The 19,534-nt window shown below is 33.7% G+C and overlaps 1 protein-coding gene across 2 annotated transcripts in view; it reads left to right on the top strand.

Annotated features, from left to right (window-relative positions):
• The window catches only part of LPGAT1 (lysophosphatidylglycerol acyltransferase 1), a 63,149-nt gene that overhangs the window by 24,292 nt on the left and 19,323 nt on the right, over positions 1-19,534 (top strand). For both annotated transcript variants that reach the window (XM_016166496.2, XM_016166495.2), the window contains 4 exons: positions 4,258-4,376; positions 6,344-6,439; positions 9,439-9,712; positions 12,847-12,973. In XM_016166496.2, coding sequence (XP_016021982.2) covers positions 4,258-4,376; positions 6,344-6,439; positions 9,439-9,712; positions 12,847-12,973 — 616 coding nt within the window. The remainder of the gene's footprint in view (positions 1-4,257; positions 4,377-6,343; positions 6,440-9,438; positions 9,713-12,846; positions 12,974-19,534) is intronic.

The raw sequence follows: 19,534 nt of genomic DNA, 5'->3' as shown, positions 1-19,534 counted from the left end.
TTTTTATCTTGTCCCATTTGCTCTGCTCACCTCTAACTTTGACGAATTCAGTGCAGTCTTCCCCCAATGTGGGCTGCCGAAAGCCGAGGTTCTTAAACTGCATGAGATTCTTTCGTGTATGTGTGTGTTTTGGCTCTTTAATCTTTGGAATTCTGTTCATATTAGAATACCTGACCTTACATGACACAGTAGGCGTGTTATGACTCTTTTAGTTAATAGTGATTTCGAAAGTGATTTTAACTCTCATGCAGTCCAATTACCCGGGATCTCTGTGGTTCTATCAATTATATCTTATTCATTTTCACAATATGTTTGGAGTAGCATTAATGGTATTATTAATGTTTCATAAATGAGAAAACCAAGGCACAGGATAGTAAAATAGTTTGTGGCATCACTTGCAGGCATAATTTTTTTTGAACCTTGAAAGGCAATTTATTATGATCATGTATTAAGCAACCTTTTTTCTCCACATTAATTCTGTTTTCTGGGTTTATATATGGCTTTAGCAAGACTGCTTTTAAGGAAGTTGTGATGAATTATTGTTTTTTTTTCTTTTTGAGATGTAAACTGTCCTGATCAATTCTAGTCTGTAACTTTTGGGGGGACGTTTCTAACATGTTAAAGAGAGAGGAAGAGGGAAGAGAAGTAGGTATTAAGCTTTGGCTTTGTTTTTTAACAAGAATTTAAAGAATTCAGATACAACTACAGAACTTTTCCTGCAGTTTTATTAAGTTGTCTTTCATTCCCTCTGGAAAGAGTGGACCTGACCCAATTATTTTTTTGAGAATGCTTTTCACAGGACAGTTTGTTAACATATTTTTATTCTTCTAATCGAGTTCAGTGTAAGAACTGGCAGGCACCCATAGCTTCTGTTCTTTAACATGCAGATAATTCTACTCCTTGCTTAAGATATTGTCTCTATTATTATACTTGCTGGTTCTGGGATAGCTGTGATCTGAGGAACAAAGCTGCTTCATACATAAAATAAATGATTTTTCCTTGCAAGCATTTTTTAATCTTGATTTTGTTAGTCACATAACTGTCTAACAGTGGTATTTGAAGTATATGATAGTATGACAAAAGTATGAGAAAAGAACAAGACCACAGATACTGGAAATTAAATTTATTGTTGAATAAAATCAAGATTATTACAAAATTCAACATAACTTTATTACTACATCAGGATAATTTCTCAATTAAAAACTTGATACAGCCACCATTACTTGTTTGATTCAGTATGCCATGTAAGTCTTACTAAATTGACATTTAGTTTGAAAATAAGATTTGGCTAAGTTATAGCTGAGAGAGAAAATATGTATTGGATTAACTCTTAACGATCGTACCCTGAAAGTATTATTATGGAAATGAACATTGAGAACCACTTACAATATGTAATGTTAGATGTCTGTTAAAGTGTTCTAGATGTTTAAAGTACAGTACAGTTGGTCTTTTCCTATATTTGATAAGAAAAAAAACTAATTTGTGAGGGAATAGAATGGAAAAGAGAAAGAATGAGCAAAGTTGAGGGGGTGGGCGAGGCATATTAGTTTTAGAGAGCTGCCACAACAAAGTACCACAAACTGGGTGGCTTTAAAGAACAGAAGTTTATTATCTCCTAGTTCTGGAGATGAGAAGTCTCAAATCGAGCTGTTGACAGGGCTGTGCCTTCTCCGAAGGCTCTAGGGAAGGCTCGACCCTTCCTTGCCTCTTGCTCGCTTCTGGTCGTGGTCTGCAACCCTCAGCTTGTAGACACACCACTCCAGCCTCTGCCTCCAATGTCACATGGCATTCTCTGTCCAAATGTCCCTCTTCTAGGGACGCCAGTCATGTTGCATTTAGATTTAGGGCCCAGCCTCATCCAATTTGACCTCACCTTAACTTGATTACATTTGCAAAGACACTTTCCAAATAAGATCACATTCACAGATTTTTGAATGAATGTAAATTCCGGGGTGCGGGGGTGGGGCACTATTCAATCCAGTACTAGGTGCTCTAACTGCAATTTATATTTTGAGATTTAAACCAACACACTTACTAAAACAAACAGGTAGATACAGTCTATTTAAAAAACTTATTTTTATCTGCAGCTATATTCACATGTACACTTCCCACTGTATAAGCCTAGGTATTTACTATTTCCCATTCATGTAGCAGAGATTGCATTACAGGAATAGTTGGTTACGAAACATCTATTTATATAGATGTAGAACCAGGAGACTTTCCACATGACCTTTTAATAGCTCAATATTTATAGAACCAAGATAGGCTTTTCTTGGACATTTTAACTGCTATTAGAATAATACTTTTGTTATTATTTATTTTATATCCACAACACCTAACAGAGCCTGATGCTGGTTTATTTAGTGAAGAATGAATTAATGAGAGAGAGAGAGAGAGAGAGAGTGTTGTCAATAGAAGCATGATATGGGGAGTTTTAAGTTTTAGTAAATATATTTTCCTCATCATTTTTCAAAATCCAACTGGTAGCATTCTTCACATACTATTCCATACTTTATTATTTACAGTATATCATTCAATATTTGTATACAAATGCTGATTATATAACATTCCATTACATATGTATGATTTAGTCTCTCTACTTTTAATTTTGATAAAATACACATTACATTAAATTTAGCATCATACAGTTATACACATTTTTATGTGTATAGGTCAGTACTGTTAAGTATATTAACAGTATTCACAATCTCCAGAACTTTTTCATCTTGCAAAACCATGACTCTATAAAACTGAACAACTTCCATTTCCCCCTTCTGGCAACTGCCATTCTATTTCTATGAATTTGAGCTAGTCTCCCTTTTTTAGCTGTTTTTATCTTTGCTCTTATCAACAATGCTGCAATAAATAGCCTTGCATATGTGTCGTTTTGCACATAAGTAAGTATATCTGTAAGATGAATTCCTAGAAGTGGAATTACTGGGTAAAAAGATTTTCACAGTTCTTAATTTTGATACATATTATTGCCAAATTAACTTCTAAAACTATTGTACCAATTTATACTCTTCTAGCGATGTATGATATAGCAGTAGTTAACTTGTCAGCTGCACTAAGTGGGAACTTGGGAAGGGCTGTGACAGGAGAGTTGGTGCCACTGGTGGCTCGCCCAGGGTCCTACCTCTGTTCTACCTCTTATTCCTTAGGGATTCTCCGCTGTATAATGAGGCACTCCAGTATATTGGGGTGACAGTGAAAGGTGATTGAGGAAGAAGGGAGGCTGGGGGAGGTGAAGCAGGTGGGCTCCAGGTGGCAGTGAAAAGTGATCGAGGAGGAAGGGAGGCTGAGGGAGCTGAAAGCAGGTGGGCTCCAGGTCTTCCCATCTGTATTTCATCCAGAACCATGATATCCAGGCAGTTCGACGTCTTACCGTCTGACAGTGAGTGAGATAAGTAAATATTAATGGCTAGTCGGCCTCCGGTGATTCATGTCAGACATTTGAAGAATCCTAGAAAATTCTTTGTAGAACCCTGGTGTTTAAAACTGATGCTCAATTTTTTTTTTTCCTGTGAGGTAAATTCACTATGAAATGAAGCATAACTGCATGGAGTAACCACTATTTTCTGTAGAGTGTACGATTTTGGTGCAATGGCTTTTCATCTGGAGATTTTAAATAAATGTAACATTTTTATTTTTATTATTTTAAAATGAAAATACTTCATATATTTTTGTAATATTCACATATTTTATTGTAAAATGGAATCTGAAGGGCTCTGGGAATCACTTCCCAATGGTGAGCGGTATTAAAACTTTGGAATTAATTACCCCAGACTTTTTTCAACATGTTAAATAACATAAAATTTAATTTCTTCTTCAAAAAGATTTGGAATCATACTATACATTTGCTTTGTTTGCTTGATAACAATTCCTTTTGGGGTTAGCGTGCAGATATCTTCCATTCTTTGAAGGGTGTCTCTTCCATTATATCTTGATTTTCATTTCCATTCCTCTGTTGGTGAACATTTAAGTTGCATTAAACATCCTTTATGCATTATCTGCTTACTTAGACAAATATTTCTGTAGCATAAATTTTAAGAAGTAAACTTCTAGATCAAAGGTATGACTATTTTATATTTTAATGGTTATTTTTGGGTCCTACCTAATGTTATATCAGTGTCCTGATTTTTATAGGAAATAGAGTTAGTTCTAAACTTTCAGAAGTTTTAGCTGGGTGATGTATCATTAATGTATGCCAGTTTTTCTGTAAACATCTTTAAAATGACAGCTTGTTTATCCTTACAGTGATGGAATGGGGAGACGATATTGAAGCAGTCTCAAAGGATGAAGCCGTAATGTTGGTGAATCATCAGGCAACGGGAGACGTGTGCACGCTGATGATGTGCCTCCAGAACAAAGGACTGGTAAGCCATCCCGAAGGCCAAGGTAGACAGTAGAAAGGAAAGGTTAATACACAATCGATTCAAGTATCTTACTATAGTTTAGAACGGAGAGTTTAATATGTATACTTTTCCTGAAAATTTAGAAAACTTTCAAAAAGAAAAATGTACATAATTCTAAGTCACTCCAGGAGAGGAATTTAGAGACCTAAAAAAAATAACTGCGATAATAGGAATTGTATCTCCAAAAGGCTATTTTTTTTAAAAGAAATTACTGGGATGAAAGCAAAATTAATGTGGTTTAAATTGGGGGCTATCTGGAGGTGAAGTAGTGGATTGCCAGCTTGAGAAATACAGACACGAAAAGCAGTACTGTTTAAGACTGAAGAGTAAAATTGGCCAGTGAATTCGAGGAGTTGGGGGATCTTTAGCCAAAGGAAATTAAGGTAAGTATTATTTTGGATTTCATTACAAAGCATACTGAAAAGAAAGATATTCGGCTCAATTTATTCAGTGTCCCTAAGATTGCATTTGAACTGTTAATTTACATCGCTTATATTGATAACTAAAATATATCTGTAAACTGGGTGGGTTTAAAATAAGTTATCTTTAGCATTATATCACCTTAGAGGTTCTATTCATAGAAAAATAAATAAATAGAAAGTATATATAATTAATGGAGCTGATATTTGGCCTAATATTAGTAAAGAAACTAATTAATAGATGTTTATTGTTTTGTGTTCATGGTCAGGGACTATTAAGTATAGAACACCACCATGTAAGACACTTTGCCTGTATATAATGGTTCTGGATGAAATAGAGATGGGGAGACCTGGAGCTAACAGTCCAGTGGTAAGTGGAGGGAGGGTATAGCAAGCAGTACTTAATTGCAAAGTGAGAAGTATTTGGTGGTGGGTGAGTTCAGTATGTACTTGATGAATGTAGAAAACTTTGTGGAGGGAAGAGAACATATACTCAGCCTTGAAGGAGAAGTAGAATTTAGTAAGGCAGAGTATTGAAACAAGGGATTTATTTCTCATTGAAACAATCTTGGCCAAAACAGCAAGGCAAGAATAAGCTTGGTTGTGTTTAAGGCCCTAGAGATTTTGATTCAGTAGGTCAGGGGTTAGAAAATGAGGTGGGAGTCCAGGAAAATATGTTTAATTGCTTAGGAATTTGTTTTTCTTGTTTATCTGAAAAGCAGAGATATAATCTTGCTGGAATGTGGAATAAATTCAGTTATTTCTTACATTAAGTATTGAATTTGTTAAAAGACTATTTTACTATTTAGATATATTTGTATTACTAATAATATCTACTGCCTGTTACCTCAATTCATGATGTTAAAATTTTGTAAAAACTTGTTTATTTGGCTTTGTAGCAAGAGAATCCCCAATTAACATTTTTATTCTTGCTGAAATGATAATTACATTTATAGTGATTTTTCTGAGGGCCTAGTGTCTTGAATTGGTTTTTGAATCTCAAAGAATGATTAAAATGGTTGATATAAATATGCCTAACATTATTACTGTAACTCCAGTTTGCCATAGGTGATAACTGTATTAACCAGAATATTAGTTAATCTGAAATCCACCAACCATGGGGACGAAAAAAGTTTGGTTTATTTGCTTTTATGACTAGGTTTCAGTTAATGTGTCTTAGGTTCATTTTTCTGTCTAGAGTAATTTTCTATATTTTTTTAATTTTCAGATTAGTAATACTAAACATTTTTCATGATCTGATTTTGCCAAACAATTTGAAATCTTGAAGAATTTATCTTTTATATATAAGTAATTGAGAAACATAAAGCTGGAATTTACCTCTTGCTTAATAAGTTAGGGCAATATTAATTTATATTTACAAGTAGGAATGTTTACTTGATTTATTGCATACTCCATGGTACATTCAGGTACTCTCAAAACTTAGTGGGTTGGCTATGTATAGTTTCTTCTATTCAACATTTAATTATTTCTTGTTTTTAAATATTTTAGGTGGTTGCTCAAATGATGTGGTTGATGGATCATATTTTTAAGTACACAAACTTTGGAATTGTTTCTCTAATTCATGGAGACTTCTTTATAAGACAGGTAAGTAACAGGCATTTTTTTTTCACAGTGATAGCCTGATTAAACTGATTCTTTATTGTAAAATGCGGCATTACAGAACCAGTTATAATAGGTAGAGCCAGTTCTGGTATCTCAGGGAGCTCTTCCTCTACTCTTTGTTCTCTAAGTCATTTATTTAAATCCAAACTCGAATATGCATAAGCATTAAAATGTTAATAATGTAAATATTCTACTCCTGACCTTCTTCTTCCCATCTAAACATTACAGTGTTCTTAGATATGTGAATTGGGCAAATTATTGCAACTCTCCAAGTTTCCTCATTTTTCAAATGAGAATAATAGGTGCTCCACTGATAGGGTTGTTGTGGGGATTAAATTAAGTAATATATGTTAAGCACTCAGAACAGTGCCCGCTACCTTCGTCATTATTTATGTCATGATTACCACTATCATTTATATTATCACTATTATTTTTATTTACAAGTCACTGTTATATTACATAACTAAATTAGCAGTAGAGAGATTATTAAATAAATAAGATTACCAGTCAGGAGATTATTAAGTAAATAAATAAGAGGAAATATTTTGAGAATTCATAGTAGAAAAAGTAGGACATCAGATTCCTGTGAATCCAGAAAAAATTTTAGAAAAGAAGATAATATTTGGCATAAATCTAAAGAATGATTATGGGTTTACTAGGAGGGGGATTGGGAATGGGTCCCAAGCATTAAGAATAGTTTGATGTAGGAAAAAGAGTCATACCCACTTATCAAGTCAGGACTGTTTTATAGCATTTCTCTGATATGGTATTATTATCACACACATTATTCTCTGAAAAACAAATAACCGAATTTTGATATGCAGGTTGTTTTATGTATGGTAAGACCACACTTAGCTGGTATTTACATGTTTAGCAACTTCAACCAGGATTTATTTAATTAATCTTATTTATTTAATAATCTCTCTACTGCTAATTTAGTTATGCAATATAACAGTACTTTGCACAAGTACTTAATGAATAACTAGTGAATCTAATTAAGCTTTTCCTAAGAACTGCAAATTCAGATATAAGCTGGAAGTTTGTAGAAAAATTCTAAGCTCTATGAAAATAGGTGTCACCAAATATATACACTTTACTCCAGACAGTTTTATGCACGGAACATATTTTTGTTTTTCACATGCTGTGCAATTATGTAGTTTCTTCTGTAAACACCCTTGGTTCTACTGAGCAGAGAAATTGAATAGACACATTGAATAGGCACTGGAACCTCAGGAATAAATGGCAGTGGGGATTGGCCCCAAGGCGGAGATAAAATAAAGCGATCAGAACAACAAAGAGGCTAGCTTACAAAATCTCAGAATATGGCTGGAGGGGGAGACAGCAGAAGTTTAGCAATCTAGGAAGAATTCAGGAGAAAAAGTAGCTGAGCCCTTTGCATCATGGGAGTCTAAGGAAATTACTGAATTTAGACTGTCATCATATTAGCAGTTGACCCTAAATGATACTCAATTATCAAGAAGAAGGCTAAATTACACTAAATTTTTGGTGTACTTTGAGGAGATAAAAGTAGAAAATAATGCCTTCTAAAACATTTTCCTTTTTATTGCAGTGTAAAGTTTTACATTCTTAGACTTTATTTCAGAATATCAAAGAGATTTGCAAATTTATTTCTAAAGAGCAACATTTTACCCCAATAGACAATAATAAAAATCTATAAAATGGAGGGAGGGAAGAGAAAAAAGTATGAATGGTAAAGAAAATTTTTTGGAACTTTGCTACTAGACAACTTTGACAAGATATTTCCAAGAATATTAAAAATACTTTACATGTAGAACTATGCAACTTAAATACATAAAGCTTAATCATAATTCAGTAAACTAGCTAAGAAAACATGTTACTTGTTTTGCATTTGGTATAATTTAAAGTCTGAAAGCATACAAATTATTCTGGGGAGCTTCTATAATTGTGTTGGCTGGAAAATTATTGGCAAATTGATCCTACCGGAAGAAGCTTTGTAATATTTAGTTGTGGGTTTTGGGCCTTCCTACAAATTCTTCTGGATTCCTCTTTTCAGTCTCCAAGTCATCTTCTGTTTCCCTCACTACTAAGATCCTGTGCATCAGATCCTTGACTTTCAGGGTTTTTTTCCTGAATATACTCACCCCTCATCAGTAAACCATAGTTGAATCTCATCAGACTCCTGTGTCTGGAGACTACGATATTCTTCTGATTTGTCTCCTGTAGCCTTTTCGTCAGGAGATTTTTTTAAAAAAACATAAGCAAGATTATGACACTCCTTATTTAAAGCTATCCGACGACTTTCTACCCCAAACCGCCTACCACGGATGAGGCCCGTATCCGTTCTCCGCCTCCCCTGCAGTTTGCTCTGCTGTGCTGTCATCCTCACTCCTCATACTTCAGCCCTGTGGGCCGTGGTGCAGTTCTCTGAACATGCCACGCTTGTTCCCAGCCCCGGACCTTGGTCCTTTTTGCTCTTGTCAACCTGGAGTACTTTGTCTCCTGTCTTCACATGGCTTGTTTGCTCACATTATCAGCTCTTTGCTCAAATTTCACCTCCTTGGAGCTGCTTTCTCTGACTCTTGTCCCTCTCTATCCTCTTAAACATTGCTCCCTAACATTTATCACCAGTTGAATTTATACTCCTTATTTACTATTTTCCCCATTCCAGTAAGCTCCGTGAGGGTCTCTTACTTCTGTCTCCAGTGTGTAGGGCAGTGCTTGGCAAGTAGTAGGCACTCAGCATAGAGTCACTAAATTGATGAATGAATGAACTTTCAGGGGCAATTGGAGCAATTTTTTTTTTTCCTTAGGAAGAAGGGTTTATTTATATAAGTGCTAATGACTTTTTACCACTCTGGTAAAGATGAGCAGTAAGTGGGGGAAATCATTCTTCCAGTCTGTGATTGAGTTTTACTTTAGAAGCTGTTGTTTTTATTTAATTTTATGGCATTTTAATTTTAAATGTACCTATACGTATTATATGTGTGTCTGCCTTCTAGGGAAAATCTCATCGTGACCAACAGCTTCTTCTTCTCAAGAAGCACCTAGAAAATAATTACAGGAGCAGAGATCGAAAATGGATTGTTCTGTTCCCAGAAGGGGGTTTCCTCAGGAAGAGGCGAGAAACAAGTCAGGCATTTGCCGAGAAAAATAACTTGCCATTTCTTAAGCATGTCACTCTGCCAAGGATTGGGGCAACGAAAATTATTTTGAGTGCACTTGTAGCACAGCAGGAAAATGGAAGTCCAGCAGGAGGAGATGCTAAAGAATTAGGTATGGTGGTTTTTTAGCATTGTCTCCTTTGTAAGAATTAAAGAACTTTCTGGAGTTTAGAAGATGACGCTGTTCTTTTCTATCTTTATAATAGAAATAATACTCAGGGAGATGAAAACATAATTTGTAAATGTTTTCGTTTATAAAAGTAATCCATGCTTACAAAAATTTATTCCAATTATACAGAAATTCATAAAGTAAATGATGTCTTTCCCTTGCCTTGCCTATCCTTACTCCTGGCCATTCCCACTGTGGCAGAAAATAGTCCTATAAATAAATATCTTTACACAGTTGTGGAAATATTTCTGTGGTATAGATTCTTAGAAGTAGAATAACTAGATTAAAAGATATAGGAAGAGAAGTGACTGATTTGTAAAACTAATTGATATGCAAATTAAGGAGTAATAATATATATTTTGTCATTTATCAAATTTACCAAGTTTTTTTTTGTAATACAGAGAATGAATTTAATGCAGTTTGGCAATATTTATTAAGAGCCTTAATAAATATTAAGAATAATGCTATCAAAAAAATAATCTGAAATACTAGCAAAGAAGTTTATCACAGCATTATTTTTAATAGCAAAAAATTGGAAATAGCTGGAAGAGAGAATGGCTAAGTAATCATCAATTATCAAATATCCATCCAACAGAATATAATGCAGCCATTACAAATTATGTTTATGTAGAGCTCTGTTGTCTTGGAAAAAATGCATATGCCCTGTAATAGAGTGAGAGGAACATATGCCTCTGATGAAAACAATCCGAGCTCAAATATATAAACAATAAAGCAATAGAAAGGAAAGATACCAAAATGTTAGCAGTGATTGCTTCTCTGAGTTGTAACATCATGGATGATTTTTTTTCTCATTTCTTAATACTTTCCTCAATTTTTTAAAATAATGAGTATGTATTCCTTTTACGGCCAGGAAAAAGTCACACACACTCAGATGCAACTACATATCTTTGAGATAGCCTGGCGAATTGTGAAGAGTTATAGGTGACATTTGGACCAACAGCATAAAGACTGTTATGAACAAGTTTATCTAAGACAGGATGAGAGCTTGGTGAGAAAAGCTGAAAGAAACTCACTAGGGGAAAAAAGAAGAAAAACTCACTGTTTCCTTAGTGGCAGTTTGCTATTTTTTAAATATTCTTTAGATAAAATAAAAATAGAAGTGATAAGCTCCAGGAATATGTAATTTTAAACGGCAATTCGGGCCAGACATAGGAATAATGTCTGTGAGATTACAGAGTTTTCCTTTCATTTGTGTTTGTAAGCAGCTGCTTGGCAGTCAGCTCTCTTATCTTTCATCGTCTATTAAAAAGACAAATTGAAAGAGTCTTTTAATAGAAAAGGAAAGTTCAGAATAGCTTCCCTGCAAGAGAGATACTGTGGCAATGTCAGCCAAGCCAAAGCTTGAAGGGAAAGGCCTTCCAAAAGGATTTGTTGCACTGATTAAAACTGCTGTTTTTAAATCGTTTTACCTAGTCAGTCCCCTTGAGGTCATAGATCTCTCAAAGGTAGGGGCAATTGTCATACTGATTACACAATGGTGAAGAAAATGGTTTTTTCCTTGGGAACGAGACAATTTCTGTTTATAACCAAAGCAAAGTAGTTTATTATTTATCTGACCTTAGTTAAAATTTTTATTCTAGCTGTTAGGGGAAATCATAAGAAATTTTAGAAAGTGTATACCTGAAAACTAGTTTTACTTGCATTTTACCATTTTTTTCTCTATGTTTTGGTATTTTATATTTTATTTTCATTACCATTCAAATTCATTATTTAGTGTATTATTCCACATAAACTCAAAGCATGCCTTTGCGTCTGTTTTACTATGTGATCCATACACATATCAAAATTAAATTGTATCTGATTAACTTTAAAAAGGTTAATTTTTTTCTTTGTTTATTAAATGATGTAATAGATATTAAACTGAACTCTGGTGATTTTTTTTTTCATGATTTTATTATAAAATTTTTAAACATACATAAAAGTTGAAAGAATTTTACAGTTAATATCTATGAACTAACCAGCTAGATTCTATAATTAACATTTTACTCTACTGGCTTTATCATATCTCTCTCCATCCTTCTGTCTTGTCAAAGTGTGTTTTATTTCATAAACTCTGTTCCTTTAGCAGTACAATATTTAAAAACAAATTATTTTTTTTACTTATTTCTTTTATGGGTATTAGTTTCCTTTCAAGATGTGTCTAAAACTTTTAAAGAATATGAGACCAGTTTGTAATTATTTGACAGACAAAAGTAAAATATCATCGATTCTTAATGCATATTTGTTTTGGACTTATGTTTGAAAATATTTTATTTTTTAGGAATCTCTTAAATACATCAGACGAAGGATAGACCATTCATTACATGTTAGTCTAGCTATCACCATTCTCTGTGATTCCCCTCTCAATTCTTGCTCAACTCTGTACTCCATGCTGGCAGTACAAACAGCGTGCAAAGTACAAAGTTGACAGCACGTCCCCATCCCCTCTCACAACGACAGTACCTGTCGTACCTACGAGGACAGACAAGTTTATTGCCTTATTTGTATGTAACTCTTGCTAAAATAGGAGGACTTTTCCTGGTTGGTTTTAAATGAGCAGCAAGTGATGATCATGTGCATCAATATAATGCTCAATTTTATTGCTTTATTTCAGTATTTATTAGTGCCCCCCAGGTATCACAAACCTTGGTGTTCATATTGTATTGTGTTATATTTACTGAATGTTTTTGTTGGTTTTGAGGTATCTTTTTACACTTTTGTGATGTGATACTTTAGCTTCTGATCTTTTCATAGGGCAGTTTTTATGAGTGATAAAATATAAATTAGATCTCAATGCTGCATAATTGTATTGAATACTCGAATGATGCAAGTCCAATAAATAATAGTGCTGTTACTTGTTAATTTGTTTAAGACTTATCTGTTTTATAACATAATAGGAAATGCTTAATCTTGAGTGCATCATATAGAACAGTAACACCAAAGTTCATCCTGTTTTCTTAAAGCAGAAGGGATATCAGTATGCTTTATACTCCTCAAGTAATCTGTACTATGTTATTTGCTGTAAATAATATAAAAATTCATCCAATTTTAAGTCATTTTGTTGTTGTTGTTCTCAGACAGCAAATCAAAAGGCCTCCAGTGGATAATAGATACAACCATAGCATATCCCAGAGCTGAACCCATAGATATTCAGACCTGGATCCTTGCATACAGGAAACCAACAATCACACATGTACATTACAGGTAAGAATTCTGTTAATACTAAGCATATTGCCAACATAAAGTACCATCTCAGGACAGTGTGAATGTTTCAATTTTAAATTTTTAACCCATATAATTAACTAAAAATCATTCATATACTGCATTTTAAACATGAAAATGTCATTCAAACTAGTATTTTGACTGAGTGATAAAAGTCTTAAAATGACACTCTAGGAACACTATGGTTGCCTGATTGCCTGAGACTCTTGAGTAGAAGTAATTCTACTCAAGTAATTAACTTAAAGGACAAACATCAAGGATAAATATATATTCATTCGGATTAAGTAGACTTTTATTAATAGAAACAGAATTTGTTTTTAAAGTATTAAGTCATGTAAGATTTTCTAATTGATTATTAAACTGCTAAATTAGCCATTACTTACACTTTTAAATTTTTAATATTTTAATATGCTTGTCATTTTCATAAACAACAACAAAAACATTTATTGAGTATTCTGGGCTAGAATTTTGAGATTTTTTAATGTAGATTTTTAAAAAAGTTTTATGTAAATATGTATAGATATTATATCCCTAGTATGGTGCCGATGAGGCATGGATAGATTTGATCACTTTTAAACCATCTGTCTTTACTTTATTTCCTTGTTAAAGATCTCAGCCCATAGCAACTGAATTATAAAGTGAGCAGTTAGCCCCAAAGAAGATCACAACTGCCACAAAACCCTCAATTCAAGAGGGAAACTACTCAAATTACATACTTTTTGTTAGTAAACAGATAGTGGGTTTCATACAAGTAAATCATCAGAGTTTTAAAAATATAATCACAGAGTTGGAATAATTTGAAACTTAAATTTTAAATTTATAAATCAGATATTACATTTTGGGTTTTTGACATGTGAGGGATGACTGTAAAATTACAGTTGATTCTGCTGCGTGACTTATATCGCTAAATTATGAAGATCATATAGAAGGTAAGAATGTAGTTCTCAATGACTACTCTGATTCCATTTCATAAATGTTGTCCATTTTACTTAAATTAGTAAGCACTTAATATGTACAAAGCAATGTGTAAGGCCCTGGAAGAATTTCTCCAGGAATAGTTTTATTTTCATAGGTGTAAAACATATAGGTTTCATTAAGGTTTTAAATTTTAATCTAAAAATGAAGCTGAATTCTAATGCCCAAGTCAGGAATATGCGGCTGTCGGATATATGTTTTGGACACATTTGATTGTGCTTGAATTAGATATATGTAGATCACCTTAGCATAGCATACCCAAAAAGGACTGAAATAAGGAAGAAAACATTAAATTGTATAGGTGGTCTGTTATATTTGACCTTGCTTTTCTTTTTTAACCAGTAAATAGAAGAAATTTTAGTTTATAGATACTCCAAAAATGAATGGAATAATAAGGGATCTTAGAAAATGAAGGAATGGTCATTTTTAGCAAAATTATTTTAACAAGAGCAAATGCAAGGCTCTTAAATTCACTTGAAACAGAGATTTTTAACCCTGGTCTCATAGATGGAAATGAGAAAAAAATTTTAACTCAATTACTGTACAAAAATTTGTGTACGCTTGCAGTTTCCTATAGAGGAGATTCATAGCTTTCACTCTAGTCTCAAAACAGATTAAGTATTTAAAAAACAAATTAAGGACCCCTGTTTTAGAGATCAGAACTAAATAGTAGATAGAAGATGAGAAATGGTTAGTTCAATGCCAAAAAATACTTCTATTATAAAATAGAGGCTTCTTAGAAATATATTTCTTTATAAAAACTTTATTATCAGACATAGAAATACTAAAGAAAATTTTAATGTGTTAGATTAGCAGAGGTTAAATTATAGTTTAGAATCATACCCTAAAAATTAATTAATACAATGTAAAAATTATACTTGATTATTTATTTACACACACGTTCACATGCACACTATGAATCTTGGGACATTTGAGGAAATATACTTTTCTTCCTAGTAATTTAATAGAGATCATTTATTGTCTAACCAGTGTTAGGAAAAAGGAAGGATCTGTGCACAGATGAGAAAGGGAGAGCAAATGAAAGAGCCAAAAGAGAATGGAGGTGTCTTAGTATCAGACAGTTTTGAGGTTTGTAGGAAGCCTGTGAGAAGGGATTTGGGCCATGTCCTTAGCTCCCAGGAATAAGTCTGTGTCAACCGCAGGTTGACTAGTTCCCCTCACATATTGTTCTAGGCCACCAGGACACCCCTAGGGATACAGAAAAAAAGATTGGTTTTTATTTGGGCTTTTTTTTTTTTTTTTTTTTCACTTCCCGGCTTTCTCAATTTCAAAATAATCTGTTTATTGCGTATCTTGGAATTTTTTCCTGGCAGGAATAATTTCATTGAAATTAAAATAAATTTAAACAAAATGATATTCTTTACCTTTTTAATTTTTTTTTTTTTCTGTTCTCAGAAAGATTTGTTTTTGTTCAGCCACTCCAGTTGTTTGGTTATATTTTAAAACTTTTAAACAAGGGTGGTGTGTTTTCAATTAAAATAAGAGTTTAAAGTGCAACATGAGAAATCATATACACACATATAAATAATATAAATAACTGGCATCAGATCTCTATCTCTGTTAATGTGGGGAGGTTGGCAAGAAAAGTTGACTAGCCTTCACTCCCTAGAGTGGGGAACAGGTGCCCAGAGGAGTAGGAAAAGGTGATCTAGAAACTATAAAGTTCACTGAAAAATAGTAATTTTGCTTAATGTTGCCTTACCTATCTTCACCTACAGGCAGACTTTAAAAACCATTCATGAATGTATTTTTTTCCTGCAATTGACTATAATTTATCCAGAACATTGCAATTAACCCCTGTGGTGCCAGCTAATTTTGCTTTCCATGTGTAGAAAGTATTTGTTTTCTTTTTAACCCCAGCTGACTTAAAAAAATAATGAAGCAGCCCTCATTCTTAAAAAAATTAGTTTGAGTGATGACTTAGTGATTATGCGCAGTGGGGTAAGCTAATGTTCTCGCTGGTTTTTTCAGTATAATCTAGAGTAGCATATATGTGAAAGTCAGAAGGGAATTATCCCATTCTGCTCAGCATTTATCAGATCCCACTTTGGGTGTGACACATAATTTCTCTATTTAAAAAAAAAATAATACAGTTAGAAGGACATGAAAAGAGTTAATACGAATCCCGGAATACTAGTACCAATTAAAAGGCAGCTATTTTAGATCAATTCAGAGCAAATTTGGAGGTGGTAGTAATTTAATGAAACCTAATCCTAAGAGAAACTCCAAATTGAAATACAAACAGGTTAAGGAGAAGTTTAACAATTCATAAATATTAAGTTTGTAATAAGTTTCTATCGATCATATTTTAGATAACTTTCCTGGAGGTCAATAACTGTCCTTTTTTGTGTGACACATCTTGGTGCCTGCTGAGAGCCACAGAATGTGCCCCTCGGGGACAGGGGCACTCTACCACTCTGCGACTTCCTAGCCATTACCATTCGCTCGGGAAACAATAACGCTGGCATAATTTATTTAACATTAATCAGTGGTTGGGCCATTTTTTATTTCCTTAATATGTTTCTATTCTGTTCTTGGAAATTATTGTCAAGGCTACAAGTAAAGTCTGCTCCCTCTTCTGTACTTCGCTGGGACATACTGTGACAGATGTATGGCGGTCTCTGAGAAAGATAGGGGTTTTCCCTACAGAGTGACTCCAGTCACACTGTATCAGTGACATTAAGTACTTTCAACATTTGTTCTTTATTTAAACAGAGAAAGTATTATCTGGATTACCAGAATGTTCTGGATTTTAAATTTCTGCACTCTTAGGAAAACATAAGAATGCAATAGTTTATTTTAAATGTTCGTTTTTGTTTTTTCTAAGAGCCGTTTCTACATTGTCAATTAACTTCTTACTTTTTTAGGCTTATGTTGATTTTTAAGATTTCTGGAAGAGATGAACCCATGTTATTATATGCTGTGAAATACTTTCCTAAAATACCACATGTGAGAAAAGTAAAATTTTGTGACATAGTTATTACTAGATCTTATTTTATAAATAAGTAGTGTTTATCTTTCAAAACAAGTCAAAGTTTTAGTCAAGTGTTTGGAGCTTATTCCTTAGAAAATCTGTGGTTACCATGATTAAGTCCCCAGGCCACATGTATACAGAGTTCCTCAGGCAGCCCATCCTAGGACCTTGATTGCCAGGCTTCAGCGAATGTATTGTTTGAGCACCAAACATTACACTGATAAAGTATTGTAGAACTTTACAAATATAAAGTACTGTTACTAAGATAAAGCATACATGGATTTTTGCTAAGTCCAATATTAGTACATTAACACCACATAGAGTGGATGTAAACCACTTATTACTTTAAGAGAAAAGATGTCTTTTCTTATTTCTTACTTTTCAGTTTTATATATTGTTTAACTAGGGAAATATTTTTGATTAGTTTGCATACAACTACATTATTGCTCATTTTCAAAAGTAAAGTTGTTTTAAAAGAGAAACTAAAGGTTTAACTCTGAAAACATTTGAATGGAAACAGCTTTTTCCTCGCCCTGTTCCCTTTAAATTCTTGTCACCCTGGAAGGCAGCTTATTCCTATAAATAAGTAATGGGCACCGTGTGCGCTGTTAAGGAGTTAATAGGAAAATCAAACATGATTAGATTTTAATCACAGAGGTACAATGTTTATAGGCATAAAAGCAAAAGTAAACCCTGTGCTTAATATAAATGTCTGCTTTGCTCCAAATTAGGACAATGAGTTAGAGAAGCTGATCGTCATATGCAGAAGGAACTTATATTTTCATTTCAAAACTCTTGAAAAAAGATCTAACCATAATTACCCAAAGCAGAGGTACTGCTTTCACGTCTGATTTGACTGGACCTTTGACTGCCTTGGAGAAGGCATTCAATTAGAGACTTTAGGGAAGTACTAATTTTCCATTTTGATGGGAAAATTAATTCAGAAAAGGAATATTTAATATTTTTAAAGAAAATCTGCTCACTAGTAAGAATAGACAGATGTTAACATCTTGACATATTTGCCTCAGAACTTTTTTTAATAAAAGAAAGAAAGCATTCCTAGCGAAATTCCCATTATTCCCCTGCCCAGGTGCATTCCACTTCCCTCCCACCCTCGAAGCCGTCGCCGTCATTAATTTGGTGTTTAATTTTTCTGTCCTTATACTTTTATTACACAGATACATTTATGATACATAATATTGTTTTGTGTTTTAAAAAATGTGTATAACCATATATAGCGTATCATTTTGCAATATGTATTTTTCCACTCTATTTTCTAGATTTTTTATTTTTACATTTATGGTGTCCTTTTATTCGTTTGAACAATTAACACTATTTAAACATTCTTTTCCTATTATGTGATTGTCACATATTATCTAATCATTCTCTTATTGTTTTCTCAGTCTTTTTGTTCCTATAATAAACAGTATTGGAATGAACATTCTTAGACCTGTTTCGCTAAGCGTATGAGAAAGTAGAGTATGTGTGTGCCCTGCAGTGAACTGGTAGATCATAGGGTGTGCGCGTTTTCACCTCACTGGATATGGTCAACTAGTTCTCAAAGTGGTTGCATCAGATTACAGTCTCATTAGTAGTATATAAGAGGTCACCTCTTCCTACATCTATGTCAAAGTCGTCACCTTCGATTTTTGTAAATCTGATCGGTTTGAAATGGTAGATCACTATTTAAGCCTCAGGAGTCATATTTATGAAATAAATATGATCATCCTACAACCTGATATTAAAATACACTGCTATAAAACATAAGATTAGGATGAAGGTAGCATTTTTATCTAAAAATTCAATCACTGTTGGAAACCTTAGTGATTTACTCACTGATGTCCGTCTTTCCTGTCTAGAATGGAACCTCCATTAGAGCAGATACCTCACCTCATGTGTCTTGTTCACAGTTATGTTCCTAGAACAATGCTGAATGTATGAATGCTAAAGTTCATGCTGTCTAAACATGTACTGTCCAGTTATAGCAGCCACTAGTCACACGTGGCTGTCGAGCACATAAAATGGGGCGTTTTAGATATGAGGGGTTAGGATTAAATTTCTTTAATGTTATTAGAAAAATAAGGAAAAATGGAGAAGTCTCGTGATCTGCTGAATAACCAAGAAACCCAGTAGTATAATTTAATCTGAATCCCAAAGTCTGAAAATGGTGGGGAAGGGGAGAGGGGTGATGATTTAAGTCTCTATCTGAATCTGAAAGCCCAAGAGCCAGGAGCGCCATTGTCCTGGGGCAGGAGAAAATGGATGTCTTAGCTTTAGCCGAGAGAGTGGGCTCGCCCTTCTTCCACCTTTTTATTCTGTTCAGGCCCTCAATTGATTGGATGATGGCCACCTGCGTTGATGAAGGTGATCTTCTTTACCCAGTCTGCTGATTTGAATGCTAATCCTCCAGAGGCACCTTCAAAGACACACCCAGAAATAACATAATACTAACTATCTGGGAAGCCCTTACCCCAGTCAAGTTGAAAAAAAACATAAATTTAACCATCACAATAGTCTACATAGAAACCCCAATAAACTGGGTTTGCCATCTGTTTATGGAGTTCAGCAATCTT

Source organism: Rousettus aegyptiacus, unplaced genomic scaffold (assembly GCF_014176215.1).
Source record: "Rousettus aegyptiacus isolate mRouAeg1 unplaced genomic scaffold, mRouAeg1.p scaffold_m13_p_17, whole genome shotgun sequence".
Classification (NCBI taxonomy): domain Eukaryota; kingdom Metazoa; phylum Chordata; class Mammalia; order Chiroptera; family Pteropodidae; genus Rousettus; species Rousettus aegyptiacus.
This window is presented reverse-complemented; position numbering and strand designations above follow the sequence as displayed.